The sequence below is a fragment of the Lynx rufus genome, unplaced genomic scaffold (assembly GCF_022079265.1).
Source record: "Lynx rufus isolate CCGP_SWC_20201006 ecotype Redwood Valley unplaced genomic scaffold, mLynRuf1.p SCAF_10, whole genome shotgun sequence".
Classification (NCBI taxonomy): Eukaryota; Metazoa; Chordata; class Mammalia; order Carnivora; family Felidae; genus Lynx; species Lynx rufus.
In genome coordinates this window covers 66,849,987-66,867,059 of record NW_025814824.1, presented here as the reverse complement: position 1 = coordinate 66,867,059, position 17,073 = coordinate 66,849,987, and the positions used below count along the sequence as shown (strand labels likewise).

Below are 17,073 nucleotides of genomic sequence, written 5' to 3'. Positions count from 1 at the left end.
GAAGACAAATAGGGCTGAGATCTGTGCAAATCAACATGACCTCCAACTGCGCTCAAGTAAACACTGAATAGTGTCAAAGGGAAATTCCAACTCTACCTGGTGACAAATAGCAAGCAAGAATTATTTTCTACTGAAGATGAGTAAACAAACTTCAACAACCACCAGTCTATGAAAAACATTTGAAAAAGGGAAATATTTCCATTTTGAAATCTTAAAGAAAATTGTAGCAGCCTCAAAAAAATGGAATAAAATATGTTCTCTGCAAACAGGAATAAAAAGTGAGGAGAGGAAAGGCAAACACAAATGAGAAAGAAAAACAGAAAACAGAATGAGCTAATAATGAAGACATCAAGGAGGATACTGTCCACAACAGCCGCAGCAGACATCATTTATTAAACATGTAAATCTGTGTCGGGGGGGCACCTGGGTGGTTCAGTCGGTTAAGCACCCAACTCTTGATTTCCACTCAAGTCATGATCTCGAGGTTTTTGAGTTTGAGCCCCGTGTCAGGAGCTGCACTAACAGCATAGAGCCTGCTTATGATTCTCTCTCTCTCTCTCTCTCTCTCTCTCTCTCTCTCTCTTTCTCTCTCTCTCTCTCTCTCTCTCTTCCTCTCTCCTTCTCTTTCTCTCTCTCAAAATAAATACACTTAGGGGCACCTGGGTGGCTCGGTCGGTTTAGCGTCTGACTTCAGCTCAGGTCGTGATCTCATAGTCTGTGAGTTCAAGCCCCGCGTCAGGCTCGGTGCTGACAGCTCGGAGCCTGGAGCCTGCTTCGGATTCTGTGTCTCCCTCTCTCTCCCCACCCCTCCCCTGCTCATGCTCTGTCTCTCTCTCTCTCAAAAGTGAATAAATCTAAAAAAAAAAAAACCTTAAAAAAATAAATAAATACACTTCAAAATAAATAAATAAATAAATTTGTGTCAGGAACCGTACAACAGATGTGACCAAACTGAATCACTATGATACAATTAAGTAGGTAATACAAGTCCCATCTTCTACATAATAAATACAATCAAAATTCAGGAAAGTTAAGTAACATGCCAAATGTCACATACCAAGTAAGTGGCAGAACTATAAAAAATTCTCCATATATTATAAACTGAATGTTTGTGTCCCCATAAAACTCATATATTGACATCCCAATCCTTAATGTGATCGTTGGTATTTGGAGTTGAGTGTTTGGAGGATGATGAGGTCATGAGAGTGGAGCCCTCATGAATGGGATTAGCGCCCTTATAAAGCAGACCTCAGAGAGCTCCTCCCTGCTTGCACCACGTGAGAACATAGCAAGATGATGGCTGGATACAGGAAGCCAGCCCTCGCCAGATACCGAACCTGCACATGCCTGGATCTGGCCTTCCTAGCCTCCAGAACTGTAAGAAGTAAATGTTCCCTGTTGATAAGGCATCCAGTCAATGGTACTTTGTAATAGCAGCCCAAAAGTGACTAAGACACCATCACTAGAACTGGATACAAAGGTCACAAGTAGAAATGAAAAGAAATATGGCTGGGAGAAGGAAGAACCGGAATAATAGAAAGAAGTAGTCATGTACAGAACCAGCAGTGAGGAAAACTAAATCAGTGATATGGAAGATACGCTCGAAGAACACTTCCTGAATACAAGGAAAATGTTATCAGGATTAAAATGATAATTTAGAAGATGATAGCAAAAGAATGAACAATGGTCCTAAGAAGAAAACCACTAGAACAGAAACAATAATCAAATACAGAAATAAGAAAACTTACTTCTGTGTTGGAAAATATCTGCCCCCCCCCAAAAAAAAAGAGATCATAGGCAAACTTAAAGATTCAGAACTAGATAGAAACTTTAAATTATAAGAATAAGTTAAGGGGTGTCTGGGTGGCTTAGTCGGTCAAGCGTCTGATTCTTGATTTCAGCTCAGAAATAAAATTAGGCTGGTCTCCAAAAACTAAAGTACAGACACTGGGAACGTGTTGCACCTCAAGAATTTTACATGCAACAGATTCAATATTCACATGTAAGGCAAAAATAATCTTAGATAATCAAGAGTTGAGAAAATATACGACCCACAATTGCCTCGTGAATAAGTTACTCGAATTCAGATTCTCGTCAAAACAAAGACGAACCAAAATTTAGAACTCAAGAATGAAGTTTTACAAAAATAGTTCTCACTAAATCTAGGACAGAAGAATGTAATAAACTTAAATGTAATTATGAAACATTTCAAGGCAAAGCAAAAATTCTTTAAAAGGGTACAATGTATTAAATAATATTTTAATTTTAAAATAACTTGATTGCAAAAACACAGATTATTTGGTAACAGTTATAAAGTGGGAGACAGGTTGGAAAGAAAGAAGTTTATGTTGAATTTAAACGAGGTGGAGGAAAACTCAACACATACTCCTTCATTTCAGCCTTTAAAAATTACAGAATTAAAAAAAATTTATTTAATGTTTATTTTTGAGAGAAAGTATATGAGCGGGAGAGGGGCAGAGAGAGAGGGAGACAGAGTCCAAAGCAGGCTCCAGGCTCTGAGCTGCCAGCACAGAGCCTGATGCGAGACTCAAACTCACAAACCGTGAGATCATGACCTAAGCCGAGATCAGACACTTAACTGACTGAGCCATCCAGGCACCCCTAAAAATTATGGAATTTAAAAATTTTATAGGATAGAATTCTATAGAATGAGCCATTCAAAAATTATAGGATTCTAGATTAAAGAATATTTTCTGAAACTATATAGGTTACCAACTGTAGAAGTAAAAAATAAAATATATGTTGGGGTGCCCAGGTGGCTCAGTTGGTTAAGCGTTCGACTATTGACTTTGGCTCAGTATCTCATGGTTCATGAGTCAAGCCCGACATCAGGCTCTGCTCTGGTAGTGCACAGCCTGCTTGGGATTCTCTCTCCCTCTCTCTTTGCCCTTTGCAACCCCCTTCAAAGTAAATAAATAAACACTAAAAAAAAATTACTAAAAAATACACACACACATACACACACACACGGCATATATATATGCCATCCAAAGCAAGGGTGACAATAACCAAAGAAAGCACAATCCATATTGTAAAGATAGGGAAAACAACATAAAAAAGCACAGACTTAAGGAAAACATAAAAGAGATGACATCAGTAAGACCAAACATAGCAGACAGGATCATAAGTGTAATGGGGACAAACTCCCCTAATAAAAAAGTTTCACAATGAGTTAAACTATTTCATTTTAAAAAGCAGTGAAAAAAAGCATTAAAAAATATATATATGTACATGTATATATATATCTGTATTATATATATGTATTCTGAATACATTATATATATATATAATATATATGAGTTAAACTATTTCATTTTAAAAAGCAGTGAAAAAAAGCATTAAAAAATATATATATGTACATGTATATATATATCTGTATTATATATATGTATTCTGAATACATTATATATATATATAATATATATATAATATAATATATATATATAATATATATATAATATAATATAATATATATATATATAATGTATTCTGAATTTCAAGTTGCTAATAGTGGTCAACAGAAGGGAAGTAGGGTTCCTGAAAAATTTAAAAGCAAAAGTAAATTCTCTTTAAAGAAAAGAGGTGGTATGTGAAAATAAAACTTTTTTCTTTTTTTATATTTCTATTTTCAGCCATAGAAGTAGTTAGATACCATTAGTAGGTGTCACATTTATGATTGGGAGGGGGGAGAAATTATTATTTTCAAAAAAGACAATAAACATACAAATCCCACAAGGTTTCATTAGAAATAGTAAAACAGGGGCGCCTGGGTGGCTCAGTTGGTTGGGCATCCGACTTCGGCTCAGGTCACGATCTCGTGGTTCATGAGTTTGGGCCCCACATCCGGCTCTGTGCTGACAGGTCAGAGCCTGGAGCCTGCTTGGGATTCTGTGTCTCCCTCTCTCTCTGCCCCACCCCTGCTCATGCTCTGTCTCTCTCTTTCAAAAATAAATAAACATTAAAAATTAAAAAAATAGTAAAACAAAAACATTAAACAAAATAGAATGCCAATAGAAAAATGAGTAATGAAATTTTACACACATAAAATTATCCTCCCAGAAATATTTTAACCAGAAAGAATTTCAACACCTTAAAATGGTAGATTCAGGCCTTTAAAAAGTCCAAGATAAAAGCAAAGGGGTCCCTTCCTCTGCCAGGCAGGGAACACTGAAAGAATCAAGTGAAAATTAAAGAACAAGAAGCAGAACAGAGCCTCAATTGCTTTTTTTTTTCCTCTTGGGCTCTTCTCCCCAAACTGACACTGACAGAAAAATGTGAGCCCCCTTTTATTCCAAATATGCCGATGACTCTGCCATTTTATTCCATTTAGTGATCTCACAGTGAATTAACTTCAGTGTAATCCACTCACCAGTCTTTTTATAGTTTATAAATGAATTCACAAGGCTTACAAAAGGAAAATTATTTAAAGTAATCAAAGTGGTTCTGCACTGAGGGACTGTTAAGAGCAAACTTCACTCTCAATTCTAATTACTAAAAAACAAAGGAAGAAGCAGCTTACCAAGTGAACCCAGTATGACCAAAATTGTTAAGATCCACACAAGTACTCTTGATATATACCTGATTATCACCATCAAAATCATGGAGAGAACTGCAGGGAAGATAGAGAACATGTAGAATATTATTTTAAAACACTGGAAAACACAAAGAGAAACTCTTTCAATTGTTTTCTCCTAGGAATATAATACGTTGCTATTGACCAGTTCAAGACCCCAGTTTAGGGAAGAAGGGTAACTAGCTACTTTTGCATTTCTGGTACTCGAGCCTACGTGCACCACTTGAATTGTGTCACTTGGAAACTACAGGCACCTAACTGTGGGTTTATAAATGACAGAAAAGAAAACATGCAAATGCACATGGTGACTCAAAAACAGCACAGAACTGTTGTGGATTCACCACGGGAAGACACTGGAACTCACATGCAAACATACATGCTAACATACAAAGTGTAGAGAATGATGTGTCATGTTGGTGATGAGAAAAATTACCACACACAGACAGAGATCAGTTAAACTAGCTACACTTCCATGTGTAATCCTCACATTTCAAGACCAACTTCTCTAACAGTTGGTCAATGAGCTAGACAGTATTTTATCTTTTTCTGGTCATTTCTCTTCTAAAACTCCAAGAGATGCTCTGATCCTACAGAATAATATTCTGAAGCCTACGGAGGCCCAAATTCCTCTGACCTTAATTTTCAACTGGTGTCAGGGGTCCTGATTGGTTGAGAGACTCTTCAAAGAAAAGCAAAGCTTAGTTTGAGTTATTTAGCCAAATGCCTCTACCCATCCCAAGCTAAATTCCAACATGCTAAAATCTGGAGTGAAAATCTTAAAAAAGAAACGGGAGATTTGACCTTTGCATGGGGAAATTCATTTCTAAAATCATAATTTGTTCATCTTTAATCATCTAAAGGCCCATTTCACAAATAAATTCTTAAAGATCTTAAGCCTCAAGAGAACCATTCTAATAAAAACTGGAATCCCAATGACTTAACATTATTATCACCAGTTTTAAGGTGTTTCCCCCCCATCCCCCCCGCCTTGGTCAAAGTATTCAACTATTTCAGAAACCAAATAATTTTTTCATAAAGCCAGACTAGTAGTCAAGATTTTTCGGGCCATTTGCAAAGCCAAATAAATGGTTGGGATCTGTGACTGGGTAACATTATTAAGGTACTCACTTTTGCAATAAATGTACAGGAACCAAAAACAGATGGGAGCGTTTCAAATATCACAGAAATAGCTTTTCATATGGACAGCATTATTTCAATTGAGTCAAGTACTACCTAAGCAAAAAGAAAATACTCTCTAATGACAAGACGGAAATACAGCTAGTCTTCTCAAAGACTATAATTGTTGTTAACAGGTATAAGGTATAACTCATTTCACATATATAATGAGATAGTTGCTTGGTTCCTACCACAGTTTACTCCTCCCAACTAGAAAGATCTATAGATTCTGATATGGCTACATATAGTTCTAGGATAATGTAGGGAGTTGAAATAACATTTACCTAATTATATTATCTATTGACAAGAAAACTCAATGGCTAACAAGTGGAGATTTCCTAATTTTTCCAGCAATACAGTGACATCATGAACTGTAGCAATGAAAAAAAAACATATTTCAAAAGTAATCTATCAGAAATCTATGTTCTTTGATGGAAATGTGTAAGAGAATATGTGGCCTCCTTTCATAAGCCTTTGGAATCATAACTGAAAACAAAGGGGTGTTGATTCATTAAGAGAAGCCTCCTCCTATCATATTAAAGGTTATTAGAGACAGTAACCAAAGTCTGGGAAAACACCAGTTTTCTCCAATGATAGAAAAAGAAAGGAAATTAGTTTCAGATATATAAATATATATATATATAAATATGTATATATTTATAACTATATATAATCTGAAACAGTTATTTTGGCTATGGGAAGTTAAACATTTTACAGGTATCCCCACTGTATTCATATTTTGGTTAAAAGACAGAACAGTCTTCTACTGCAGTACTATGCAATAGCTAATAATGAGAAAAACAATTACCTAGTGATAACAAGCAAAGTCCCAATATAATTTCTTTGCTGGTCATTACTCCACTAATCAGCCTGTGTAAGACACTATTGTCACTGACAAAGGTGATCAGGGCCTCTGCAAACTTGGCATAGCAGGAAATGTTCACAGGAGCACAGCGATGGAAGAATGGAATAGGTGCACTGGTGACACAAGAAAAAAAAATCAGAAAAAAAATTACTCCTACTTAATATAAATGCCACATCAAACACACAAATGAAAGGTGATTATGACTGCAATACACTCCACCCTCCACACATCATATGGGCGCTAAGAGCCGTGAGCTTAATGCTATGAAGATGACTGTCATGGGCAGGGATGCGAATCTTGCCACAGGCCTTATCAAAGAGGGTGGAGTGCATGTTCCAAAGAAGACATTACCCTCCCCTTCTGAAAAGAAACACACACACATATACACACACATACGCACATACAGAACTACCAAAAGCAAAACCAAACACTTAAACTCCTCAGCCTGCACATCTATCAGTCAAGGGGCAGATGACAAAACTTAAGGAACATATACTTCATTGAGCTGAAAATGAATTTTTGCCATAAGCTATTTAAAAATAGAAAACACACATGCTTTTGCTTGAAATGTGCCACCATTAATAGAATGTTTCCTCTATCAGAACAGCATACAGAACCTTGCATTAAAAAAGGTGTTCGGGGCACAAGCTTAATAATCCTCATATAAATTAATCATGCCAAGACATCAACATACAGCATAATGTGCAGCTAATTAAAACAATAACCATGGATACTAATGTATGGAAACACGAGGTTAATAGTACAAGGGGAAAAAAACAAAAATTTGTATCTAAAGTGATGGTTGTATCTCTGTACAAAAGATATATACATAAAAATGAGAACAGAAAAAATATAAATAAATGAAAAATCTCTGATTCGTTAAGGTCATGGGATTCTGAGCTGTTTTCTTTCTATATATAATTTTTATTATAAAATTATTTGTGTTCAAAAAAAAAAAGAGGTAATCCGTTATTATCAGGTTTACACTGACCACAACTCTTTTTGTGAAGGAACATAGTTATGTGTGAACCATGACATAAGTAAGTCTGGTTTGTTATAACATATTCTACTTTAGCCTTGGAAAGTATGGTATGCATCTGATCAATGAGAGATTCTAAAAAAGCTCTATGAACTTGCCCTCAGTTGTGATTTGAATGAATTCTAAGAGAGTCCATATGTCTGTCCATACAGAAATACATACTTCTGTGTGCACTAAAATTTAGCTATCACTAACATAAATCTCATATTTTCAGAATTATTTGTGGAACTATCAGTCATAGCTCTAATATAACACCGTTGGCTGGAATGATATAAGTATGCTCTCATTTTTGGTTGGCACTGTATTTTGTATCAAATAAGTGGAGAAGAGTCTATGATTGGGGACCAAATTCCAAAGTTTCTGATCTCAGCAAGCAATTTTGTATGACCTGAAGCAAGACACTATCTTTGTTTTTCCTTCCTCAAAAAACAACAAAAATATTTTTCCAATAAAAATAAACGTGTACTATGTATTGATTTTCCTTAAATGCTGGTAAATGAGCATCACTGGGAGTAAAAATAGGCAACATCTTCCATCCTGTTGAACTTCATGGAACAATAAAATAATTATAAAGGTCTAGTCTTACCTTAGTTATGCTTCAGCAAAATGTATCCCCCCAAAATGATGTGACACTATGATAGAAATGTTCACTTAAAAAAGAAGTGACTCTTGTGACTTGTGGGTGTATTTGTGTATACCTCTAAAATGGTGTTGGTGAAAGTTAATGTCCAAGATTCAATATTTTGTCAGAAATTGCAGAAAGTCAGAGCATTCTTAGTAGGGCTTAAATTACAGGCATGCAAGTCATTGTTTTTGACCAAATTTGTTTCGCTAATGATATGAAAAGCTATTACAGAATACCTTTAAGTGAAATGGATTTCGTCAGAAATATTACAGGAAAGAATCAAAAGAATTAACCATAAGTTCATAGTCAATGGAGGCTAATGTGGGACACATTAGCTTCATTGTGACCTATGACTGTTTTTCTTCCTGATGCTATCTAGATAATGTCCCTGACACTTTAATATCCCTGTCTGAGGACTTCTAACCATATTTTTAACTGAAGCCTCGTTCTCTATCCTTTGAAACCAAAGTCCTCTCTGTTCCATGGTTACCTATATCTTCATCTGCTTTACTTATTACCCTATCATTTCTGATATAGCCTCTGTTTAACTCACTTGCCTCCAACCTTGAACATAAAATGTATCTCCCTTAAGGATACTGATGTCATTTTCTCATTTTCAACATCCACCAATTTTCTTGGCCCTGCTGTTTTTTTTTTCCTGTCATATAACCACAAGTGTACCTTACCCTCTGTCCAGAAGCAGCTCCACCTGTATCTCCCATATACTAACAGGATTTTAATATAATTTTATACTCAAAGAGACATACACGACATTTCTAAAAGAGAGAAGAGCCTGTTATAACAGAAAGAAAACTGGCCTTGACTTCAAAAGCCCTGGGTGATCCTCCTAACATTACATAGCTTCAGGTCACTCCATCTCTCTTTCTCAGTTTCTCCATCCGTTAGCTGAAAGGGTAGGAGTAAGACCTCTCTGAGTCTTTGATGATGATGATGATGATGATGTTGATGATGATAACTGTGATAGATCCCAGCCATAAGTCAGTAATTCTAAATTAATAGGAGCAGATGCCCAGTAGTGTTTGTGTTTTTCTGCTTTTCAGACTTATAATGAGGATCGATGGTTTGAAAAGGGAAGGATTATACTCTTAAAATTCGAATCTTTCATTCCTATTTAAGAGGAAATGCTGAGCAATATTTGCACTCTTACCCTCTCAAGTCATTTTTATACTATCCATAAATACTTGGCTAATTGGAAAGAGTGCTTTTACAAGTCTCCTTCAAAGGATTGAAGCAAAGTAACAACGGGTCCCTTACCTTATAATTTAATCTATGTTGGTTTAAAGAAAAACCTGACAGCTCTACATTTGAAGGTATAAAACTAGTACAGGCAGATTACATTGTCTAGCTGATGGTCAAAATGGTCAAGTGGTAAGGAATATCAGAAATAGAAGACACAAGAGAAGGCCATGTTTGGTTACAATTAAAAAATCAAAGTTAAATACTTAGTTAAAAAAATTTTTTTAATGTTTACTTATTTTTGAGAAAGATAGAGACCGAGTGCAAGCAAGGGAGGGGCAGAGAGAGAGGGAGACACAGAATCCGAAGCGGGCTCCAGGCTCCGAGCTGTCAGCACAGAGCCCGACGTGGGGCTTGAACTCAGGAACAGTGAGATCATGACCTGAGCTGAAGTCGGACACTCAACCGACTGAGCCACCCAGGCGCCCCTAAATATTTAGTTTCAAAGAAAAAGCACTACACTCCCTTGTCTTCATTTTCTCTACTGTTTCCCAAACAAAAACAATTTAATCAGCCATGAGTTTTTAATACTCAGATGATTTTCTTGTTAAAAAATCTAAGTAATCATGGCATTGAAATGGTTTGTCTTATATTTTACCATTTAAATCCTATGTGATACAATGAATTCGAGTTAGCTGATTTCATATACCTCTCAGAAAGTAATACTTCTATGAGATCTTTTCTACTTTAGTATCTAACCTAAATGACACACCCTGTGCTTCTTAATTAAGAGGACAGCATAAAGAATTCTATTTATAGTAAGTTCCTCTACCTCTTGAAGCCCACAGAATATTGAATCTTTAAGAAGTCAATGTAGTCCTGTTAGGAACTGATGCTGTTTCACATTATTGAAACATCAGTCAACAAGAACAAAATGAATTTATAATGAGTCTTTTAAAGATTTTTAAAAATTAGCCACTCAGAGGAAAATTGTATCTTACCTTGGCAAACATACTGTCCATTTGCCTTAAGTCCAGACTATCATAGCTAATGAGCTCCCTCAAAATATGATGACAAACAATGTATTATCTCTTGTCCGTAGGCCTTCAGAAGTGAAGACAGGAGTTTGCATCTCCATTATCTTAAAATCTCAGGTTATAAATAAGCAATTACACATGATTTCTAAGGAAAAGTTTTATTTAAGAAAGAGTAACAATAAAGGATTCTGGCAATAGCTCTATAGCACAGAAAACACAGCAAATAAATAAAGACTATAATGGCAATACTCATTGGTTTTTCATACATTTCATTTTATTTATTTTCTCACTTTCATTCTTGTACTCTTTTTTAAAAATTTTAAAAAATTTTTTTTTTAATTTTCTTTTTTTTTCAACGTTTATTTATTTTTGGGACAGAGAGAGACAGAGCATGAACGGGGGAGGGGCAGAGAGAGAGGGAGACACAGAATCGGAAACAGGCTCCAGGCTCCGAGCCATCAGCCCAGAGCCTGACGCGGGGCTCGAACTCACGGACCACGAGATCGTGACCTGGCTGAAGTCGGATGCTTAACCGACTGCGCCACCCAGGCGCCCCTAAAATTTTTTTTTAAGTAGGCTCCATGCCCAATGTGGGGCTTGAACTCATAACCCTGAGATCAAGAATCACATGCTCTACTGACTGAGCCAGCCAGGCTCCCCCACCTTTTTTTTTTTTTTTTTTTTTTAACCAACTGGTGTAGGACTTTGTCTTGGGGAAGACGGCAGAGTAGGAGGGCCCTAAGCTCACCTTATACTATGGATACAACTAGAAAACGCTCACATCAGGGTAAAACTAACTGCAGTATAGACTTCACAAGATCTTAGATTAAAATTATGATTCCCAACGATTAGTTTTGTGGCTTTGCACAACTTATGTAACTGATCTTCTACTTCCTCATCTATAAATTAGGAGCAATATCCTTATAGGCTTTTGTAAGGACTAAATAAGACAACATATATGAGAAACTTAATATGGTGGCTATAGCACACAGCAGATGATTTATAAATGCTAATTAATGTTGAATTCTTCATTTTAAAATATGTACAGATAACACTTTTTTTCTTGGCTATTGGTTTCTCATTTCCATATCATGCTATTAATTCTCCAACACCTAATATCCTTACTGGCATCCAGAAGTATCCAATAAATGGTGAATAAACTGAATTTATGTAATCTGTTTCTACCACTGCAATTTTCTCTAGCTATACCTAAACCTTTAAGCATTTTAAGCATAAGGGCTAGCTTGTCTCCCTACTGCTACCATGCTTGGCATGTCATCAACAGAGAGTTATGAATTTGGATAAAATATGGCCCTTTCTAGGCATTTGCTTTTAAAATTCGAAAGCTCATTAGGAATAGTAACCATTTGGCAATTATGTGGTGTGAGTGTTTTATTGCAAATTAGTTTACAATGGCTTTTATCTAAGAAACAGGCATTGCTTTCAGTTGCAGAGGGTCCCTGGGGACCCAGGAAGGTTAGGGGCAAAAGGGGAGGCTCTAGAGGTTGACAGAAATACTTACTCCTTAAGCCACATGTCAAGTACAATAATGGATGCTTAAAGGGGCACCTGGGTGGCTCGGTCGTTAGCGTCTGACTTCGGCTCAGGTCATGATTTCGTGGTTTGTGGGTTCCAGCCCTGAGTTGGGCCCTGTGCTGAGTTCAGAGCCTGGAGCCTGCTTCAGATTCTGTGTCTCCCTCTCTCTCTGCCCCTTCTATGCTCATGCTCTGTCTCTGTCTCTCAATAATAAATAAACGCTAATTTTTTTTTTTAAATAATGGATGCTTAAAACATATTGCCTATTTAATTCTTACAACAATTCCATGACAGAGGTATTAACATTCCCATTTTACATAAGAGAAAACTTGGTTCACAGAGAGGTTAAGAGACTTGCTTGAGCTGGCAAAGAGACACTGGTGACACAGAATTCACCCCCAGGCCTATCTGGACTTAAGGTTTAGCTCTTTCTGTCCCACTAGGGCACTCCTCAGAGGACCACAAAATAGATAGGAACCATGCTGAGGGCCACTTGCCTCAGCACAGGTTTGCCTAGTGCTAGTCTTTTAGTGTATACAAAAAAGTCACCAAAACAGTCCCTATTTTTTTTTTTTTTTTAAGGACAGAGTTTCTTAAGGACAGAGACTAGATCTTACTTATCTTTGGAGATTTGGTATCTAATACAAAGTGTGGAACATGGTATTGCCCCAAGTTTTTTATTAGAACAAATTCTTTGTTTTTTGATCCTTATACTTTGCTTGTCATATGCTAAATGATGATATTTACAAGGTCCTAATCTGACTTCCTTCTATCAACTGTTACTTCGCTTTTACTTTCCAACAGGCTGAGTTCAAATTAAAGTGGTAAGATACTTTTAGACTGTAAGGTACTAAGATTAGTGAAACATGGGGATATATAAATAAGTATAAACAGTATACAGTCAGGTTTCTGATGGCATAGGGTCATCATTGCTTCTTGGATTACTGAGACATTAGTAGATGACCTTGTGAGAAGCCCAGTCTGTCCATGTCTAAAACCCAAGCCCCTAATACTATGTTTCATCTTCAAAGTGAATGTCCTTAGGACACCTTATGTGAGATACGTGAGTTATATACAGCCAAGAATGGAACACCTGAGATAGATACCCAGGAACAGGCAGTCCTCAACATGGTAGAGTCGGAGGTCATTGGTGCAGGAGATTTACCTGACCCCACCCATATTACACAGGGGCATCCTCACATCAAGGCTTTCAGGTAATCCTTTCATAACATGTTTACGCCTTAAAATGTGACTCTACACTCAAAGTATGCATTTAAAACAGGCTTTTAGCAGTTGAGTCGATAAGAGGACAGAGCCTTTCTTGTTTTTACATTGATAAATTTTCTCCAGCGACTCTATTCAAAGGACCTCCTTTTCTTTACTGTCACAGCCTCCCTAATAGTCTCAATGTTCATGAATGGAGTCTTTTTACCAATTGGTCTAAGCCCATAATTTATAGGCCCTACTTACTATCTTTTTAAAACAGTTCCTTTATTTTTATTTCCATAGGCTTTACATTTTAATTTCAATAGCAACGTGACAAGACTAAAAGAGCTGGAAATCAACTAAAGTGATATTATTCCGTTGTCTACTTTTTCAACAGAAAATTTCAAATTTCACTCAAGTTAATAAAGCACAAGTTACACCCATAAGCAAGCCAAAGGAAAGCAGACATAAGATGGGTCTCAAAATGTTAACCTGTAGCTTGCTGTCATATACTAAGATATAATAAAAATGGTCTCAATTCAGTATTCCTAGTGAAGTTGACGCATGTCATACATGGTTAGTGATACACACTTAAGGTTCTCAAGATCAGACATGTTCCAAATCCTACGCCCCTAATTCTGCGGACATATTGTACAATGCTTGCAAATTTGTTTCCTTGTTAAAAAAAAATCTGTAATTTTAAAGCTGGCTTTATTTATAACTACTGTGAGATCCTTCCAAATAAAGAATATTTCTTGTCTCTTTTGTGCATCCATGATATGCAGTAGGTACTTAATAATAAATATCTGTTGAATAAGACCTTGGATAAGATATGGCAAACAGCGTATTATTATAGAGAATGTACCTAAAAGATGTAGCCTGAAATAAAGGATGGAGAATAATCTGGCATATTTTTTAAATTTACAAAGTAAATTAAAAAATAATCCCACTAAGTATTACTGGAATCAACTTCAGAGAATCTTTGGAGACTGTGAGACTTGGCTTCTAATTTCACTGCAGATTTTGTAATGATTCAGCAGTTCTCCACACTTAAAAAGTATGGCATTAAAAAAAAAAAAAAAGTGAGCCCCCCCCCCAAAGAAATTTAAAATATCTGAGAATGAGAAAAGTTGTTTGTCTCTGTGTGTGTTTTAAGATATGAAACACATGTTGTCATTTCTACTACTACTTTTTAAGTCTTGTTGTAAAAATAAGTACTGGTCATAAGCAACAGGTATCATCAAGTAACTTTCCTCTCAGAATAATACATACAGTTTAAAATCTACCTACAAAAACAAAAGTCACAAGTTAACAAAATACAATAAAAGTTACCTCGCTGGAACTGGTAGTTTGGGGCAAAGAACAGAAGCTTTTGAAGATGTAGTATATTCAGAAGGCTTTAGGTTGTAGCTACACAGTGCTGAGCCTGTTGAAAGAAAAGCTGTATGTTAGCTGGCAGAACAGAGCCTAAATAAATTCTCCCATGGATTCACTGTAATTTCATTTTGTATGTTAATATCAACTCAACATATACAACTTTTAAACACTAGAATTAATAAGAATCTGACTTGGTCTTTAGCATCAGTCCTCAATCATTTAAAACTAATTTCTCTCTCGCAATTTATGTACAAAGTTTAATAATACTCAGGGTAATAATAACAGTAAGTACTAGAACTACCTTTCTTGAGTGTCTGCCATATATGTGGCCATATATATATATATATATATATATATATATATATATATATACATTTTTTTTTTTTCTTAAAGAGTCAACTTTTAATTATAACTAACCAAACCATGTCCAGGGACATAACCAAACCATGTCCAGGCACATCTCCAAACAACCAAACAACAGAAACATGACAAAATTCTCCTGTTGAAGAAGCCAAGTATCTTGGCCCACCCCAGCATTTCTGAGGGTCAGGCCAAGATTCCAGGGCTGATTCTATACCCATGCAAGTTTAGCATCCCTGCAGAAGGAATGGAGATGGACCCCTCTTTCCAACACACTGGGGACTCAGAAAGTCACTAGGTGGAGGGGCTCTCCTCTCACCCCATACATATGTTAATTATGTGTTTACTTTAACTTGATTAAGCAGGGGCTATTACACCTCCTTTACAGAGGACGAAATAGAGGCTAAAAGATAAGATATATAACTTGCCCAAGATGACCCAGCTACTAGGAAGGAGAGCTGGAATTGAACCCTAGGTGTCTCTGACTACAAACCCTGCCTCAACTACACATGACGTCCCTTTTTCCTATGCTTCCCATTACTAAGTATGTAAAAGGACTGCATACAGCACATATGTTTTCAGACAATACGTTACTTTTTCCTTATTTTAAAGGCAGTAAATAGTAACTGTAAATAAACTGAACAAATTGATCAAAGAATTCTCAGCTTTCAGAGAGTTTAAAACAAGCTCAAATTCAATCCTAGGTTGGTTATGCAAACAGCCATCTATTTCTTGGTCTGTGTGGCTAATACAAATCTAAATAATATGTAAAAGTCGGATGCAGTCCAGCCAATCCTTGATAAGTATTATTTTACTGACCTGCTGATTTTGTAATACAGCACCGAGAATACTGTCAGGTTCATTTTAACGATAAATACCATTAACTGAGAAGACCTAGGCTCTAGTCCTAATCTTGCTAAGGACCTACTGCACTCTATCATGTAAACTGTTTATATTTTATTAATTGCAGTTCCTACCAGATTACTAATTTGGCCAAATATTTTATTATTAAATATAAATAGAATAGCTTTGTGTTTATATTATAGCAACAATGAAGTTTCACATGGTACCACCCTGGAAAAAGTTTAAAATAAAATGTGAGGTGAAAATGGCAGGTTTTAACATTGAACTAATTATAGAAATATCATGTGAGGATGTAAGAAAGAGCTAGAAGAGACTACAGAAAAAAGATTTGCTGGGATAACAAGCAAACTTGAGAGTGGTTTTATTTCATTTATACCTTATCCTGTCAACCAAAAGAATTTTTAAAAAGCCACAAACCTGCATTTAATTCAGTAATGCTGCCCCCAAACCAGCAATAAACCTGCCAGGTATTTAAATATGTCAGCTGTAGGGGCGCCTGGATGGCTCAATCGGTTAAGATCTGACTCAGGTCATGATCTCCCGATTTGTGAGTTCGAGCCCGTGTTGGGCTCCCTGCTGACATGCTGACAGCTAGGAGCCTGAAGTCTACTTCAGATCCTGTGTCTCCCTCTTTCTCTGCCCTTCCCTCACTCACACTCTCTCTCTCTCTCAAAAACAAACAAACATTAAAAAAAAAAAAGTAAAAAAAAATATGTGGGCTATATATATCATACGTCATAAAACCATGTAGCATCTATTTTATATAAAGATAATTCAAGTAATTGGACAATGTAAGATCTTTTTAAAGAGACACTTGAAAGTTACATGGCACTTAAGTTTCTTCAGCTTCTTAAGACAGACTCACTAGGAAATTAAGTTTCTGAAACTGTTTTTGAACATTCTTTACCATTTTAATGACTTATTGTAGTTAAGTTAAATTTGCATGTTATTTGTCATGTTAAATATGCATGAATATTAAATATCTAACTCTTCTAAAATTAGTCTTTCATGTTTGAAGATAATGCCACTAGATTCCATTTACAGCAGTTTTAGAGAAAACATGGCAGCGGTGAAAAGCAAACATTTTAGATTAATCCTGAAATATCCGGGAGTCCTACTATAGGATTGCTCATGAAAAAAACCAGCCACTGTGCCAATAACCGCAGAGCACCCAATGTGATCATCAACTTCCTGATC

At 36.1% G+C, this 17,073-nt stretch overlaps 1 protein-coding gene across 4 annotated transcripts in view; it reads right to left on the bottom strand.

The window, feature by feature from the left end:
* Positions 1 to 17,073, bottom strand: part of SLC44A1 (solute carrier family 44 member 1) — a 202,892-nt gene that overhangs the window by 79,347 nt on the left and 106,472 nt on the right. For all 4 annotated transcript variants that reach the window (XM_047067374.1, XM_047067383.1, XM_047067380.1 and 1 more), the window contains exons 5-7: positions 14,608 to 14,701; positions 6,579 to 6,748; positions 4,541 to 4,630 (exon numbers count right to left, since the gene is read on the bottom strand). In XM_047067374.1, coding sequence (XP_046923330.1) covers positions 4,541 to 4,630; positions 6,579 to 6,748; positions 14,608 to 14,701 — 354 coding nt within the window. The remainder of the gene's footprint in view (positions 1 to 4,540; positions 4,631 to 6,578; positions 6,749 to 14,607; positions 14,702 to 17,073) is intronic.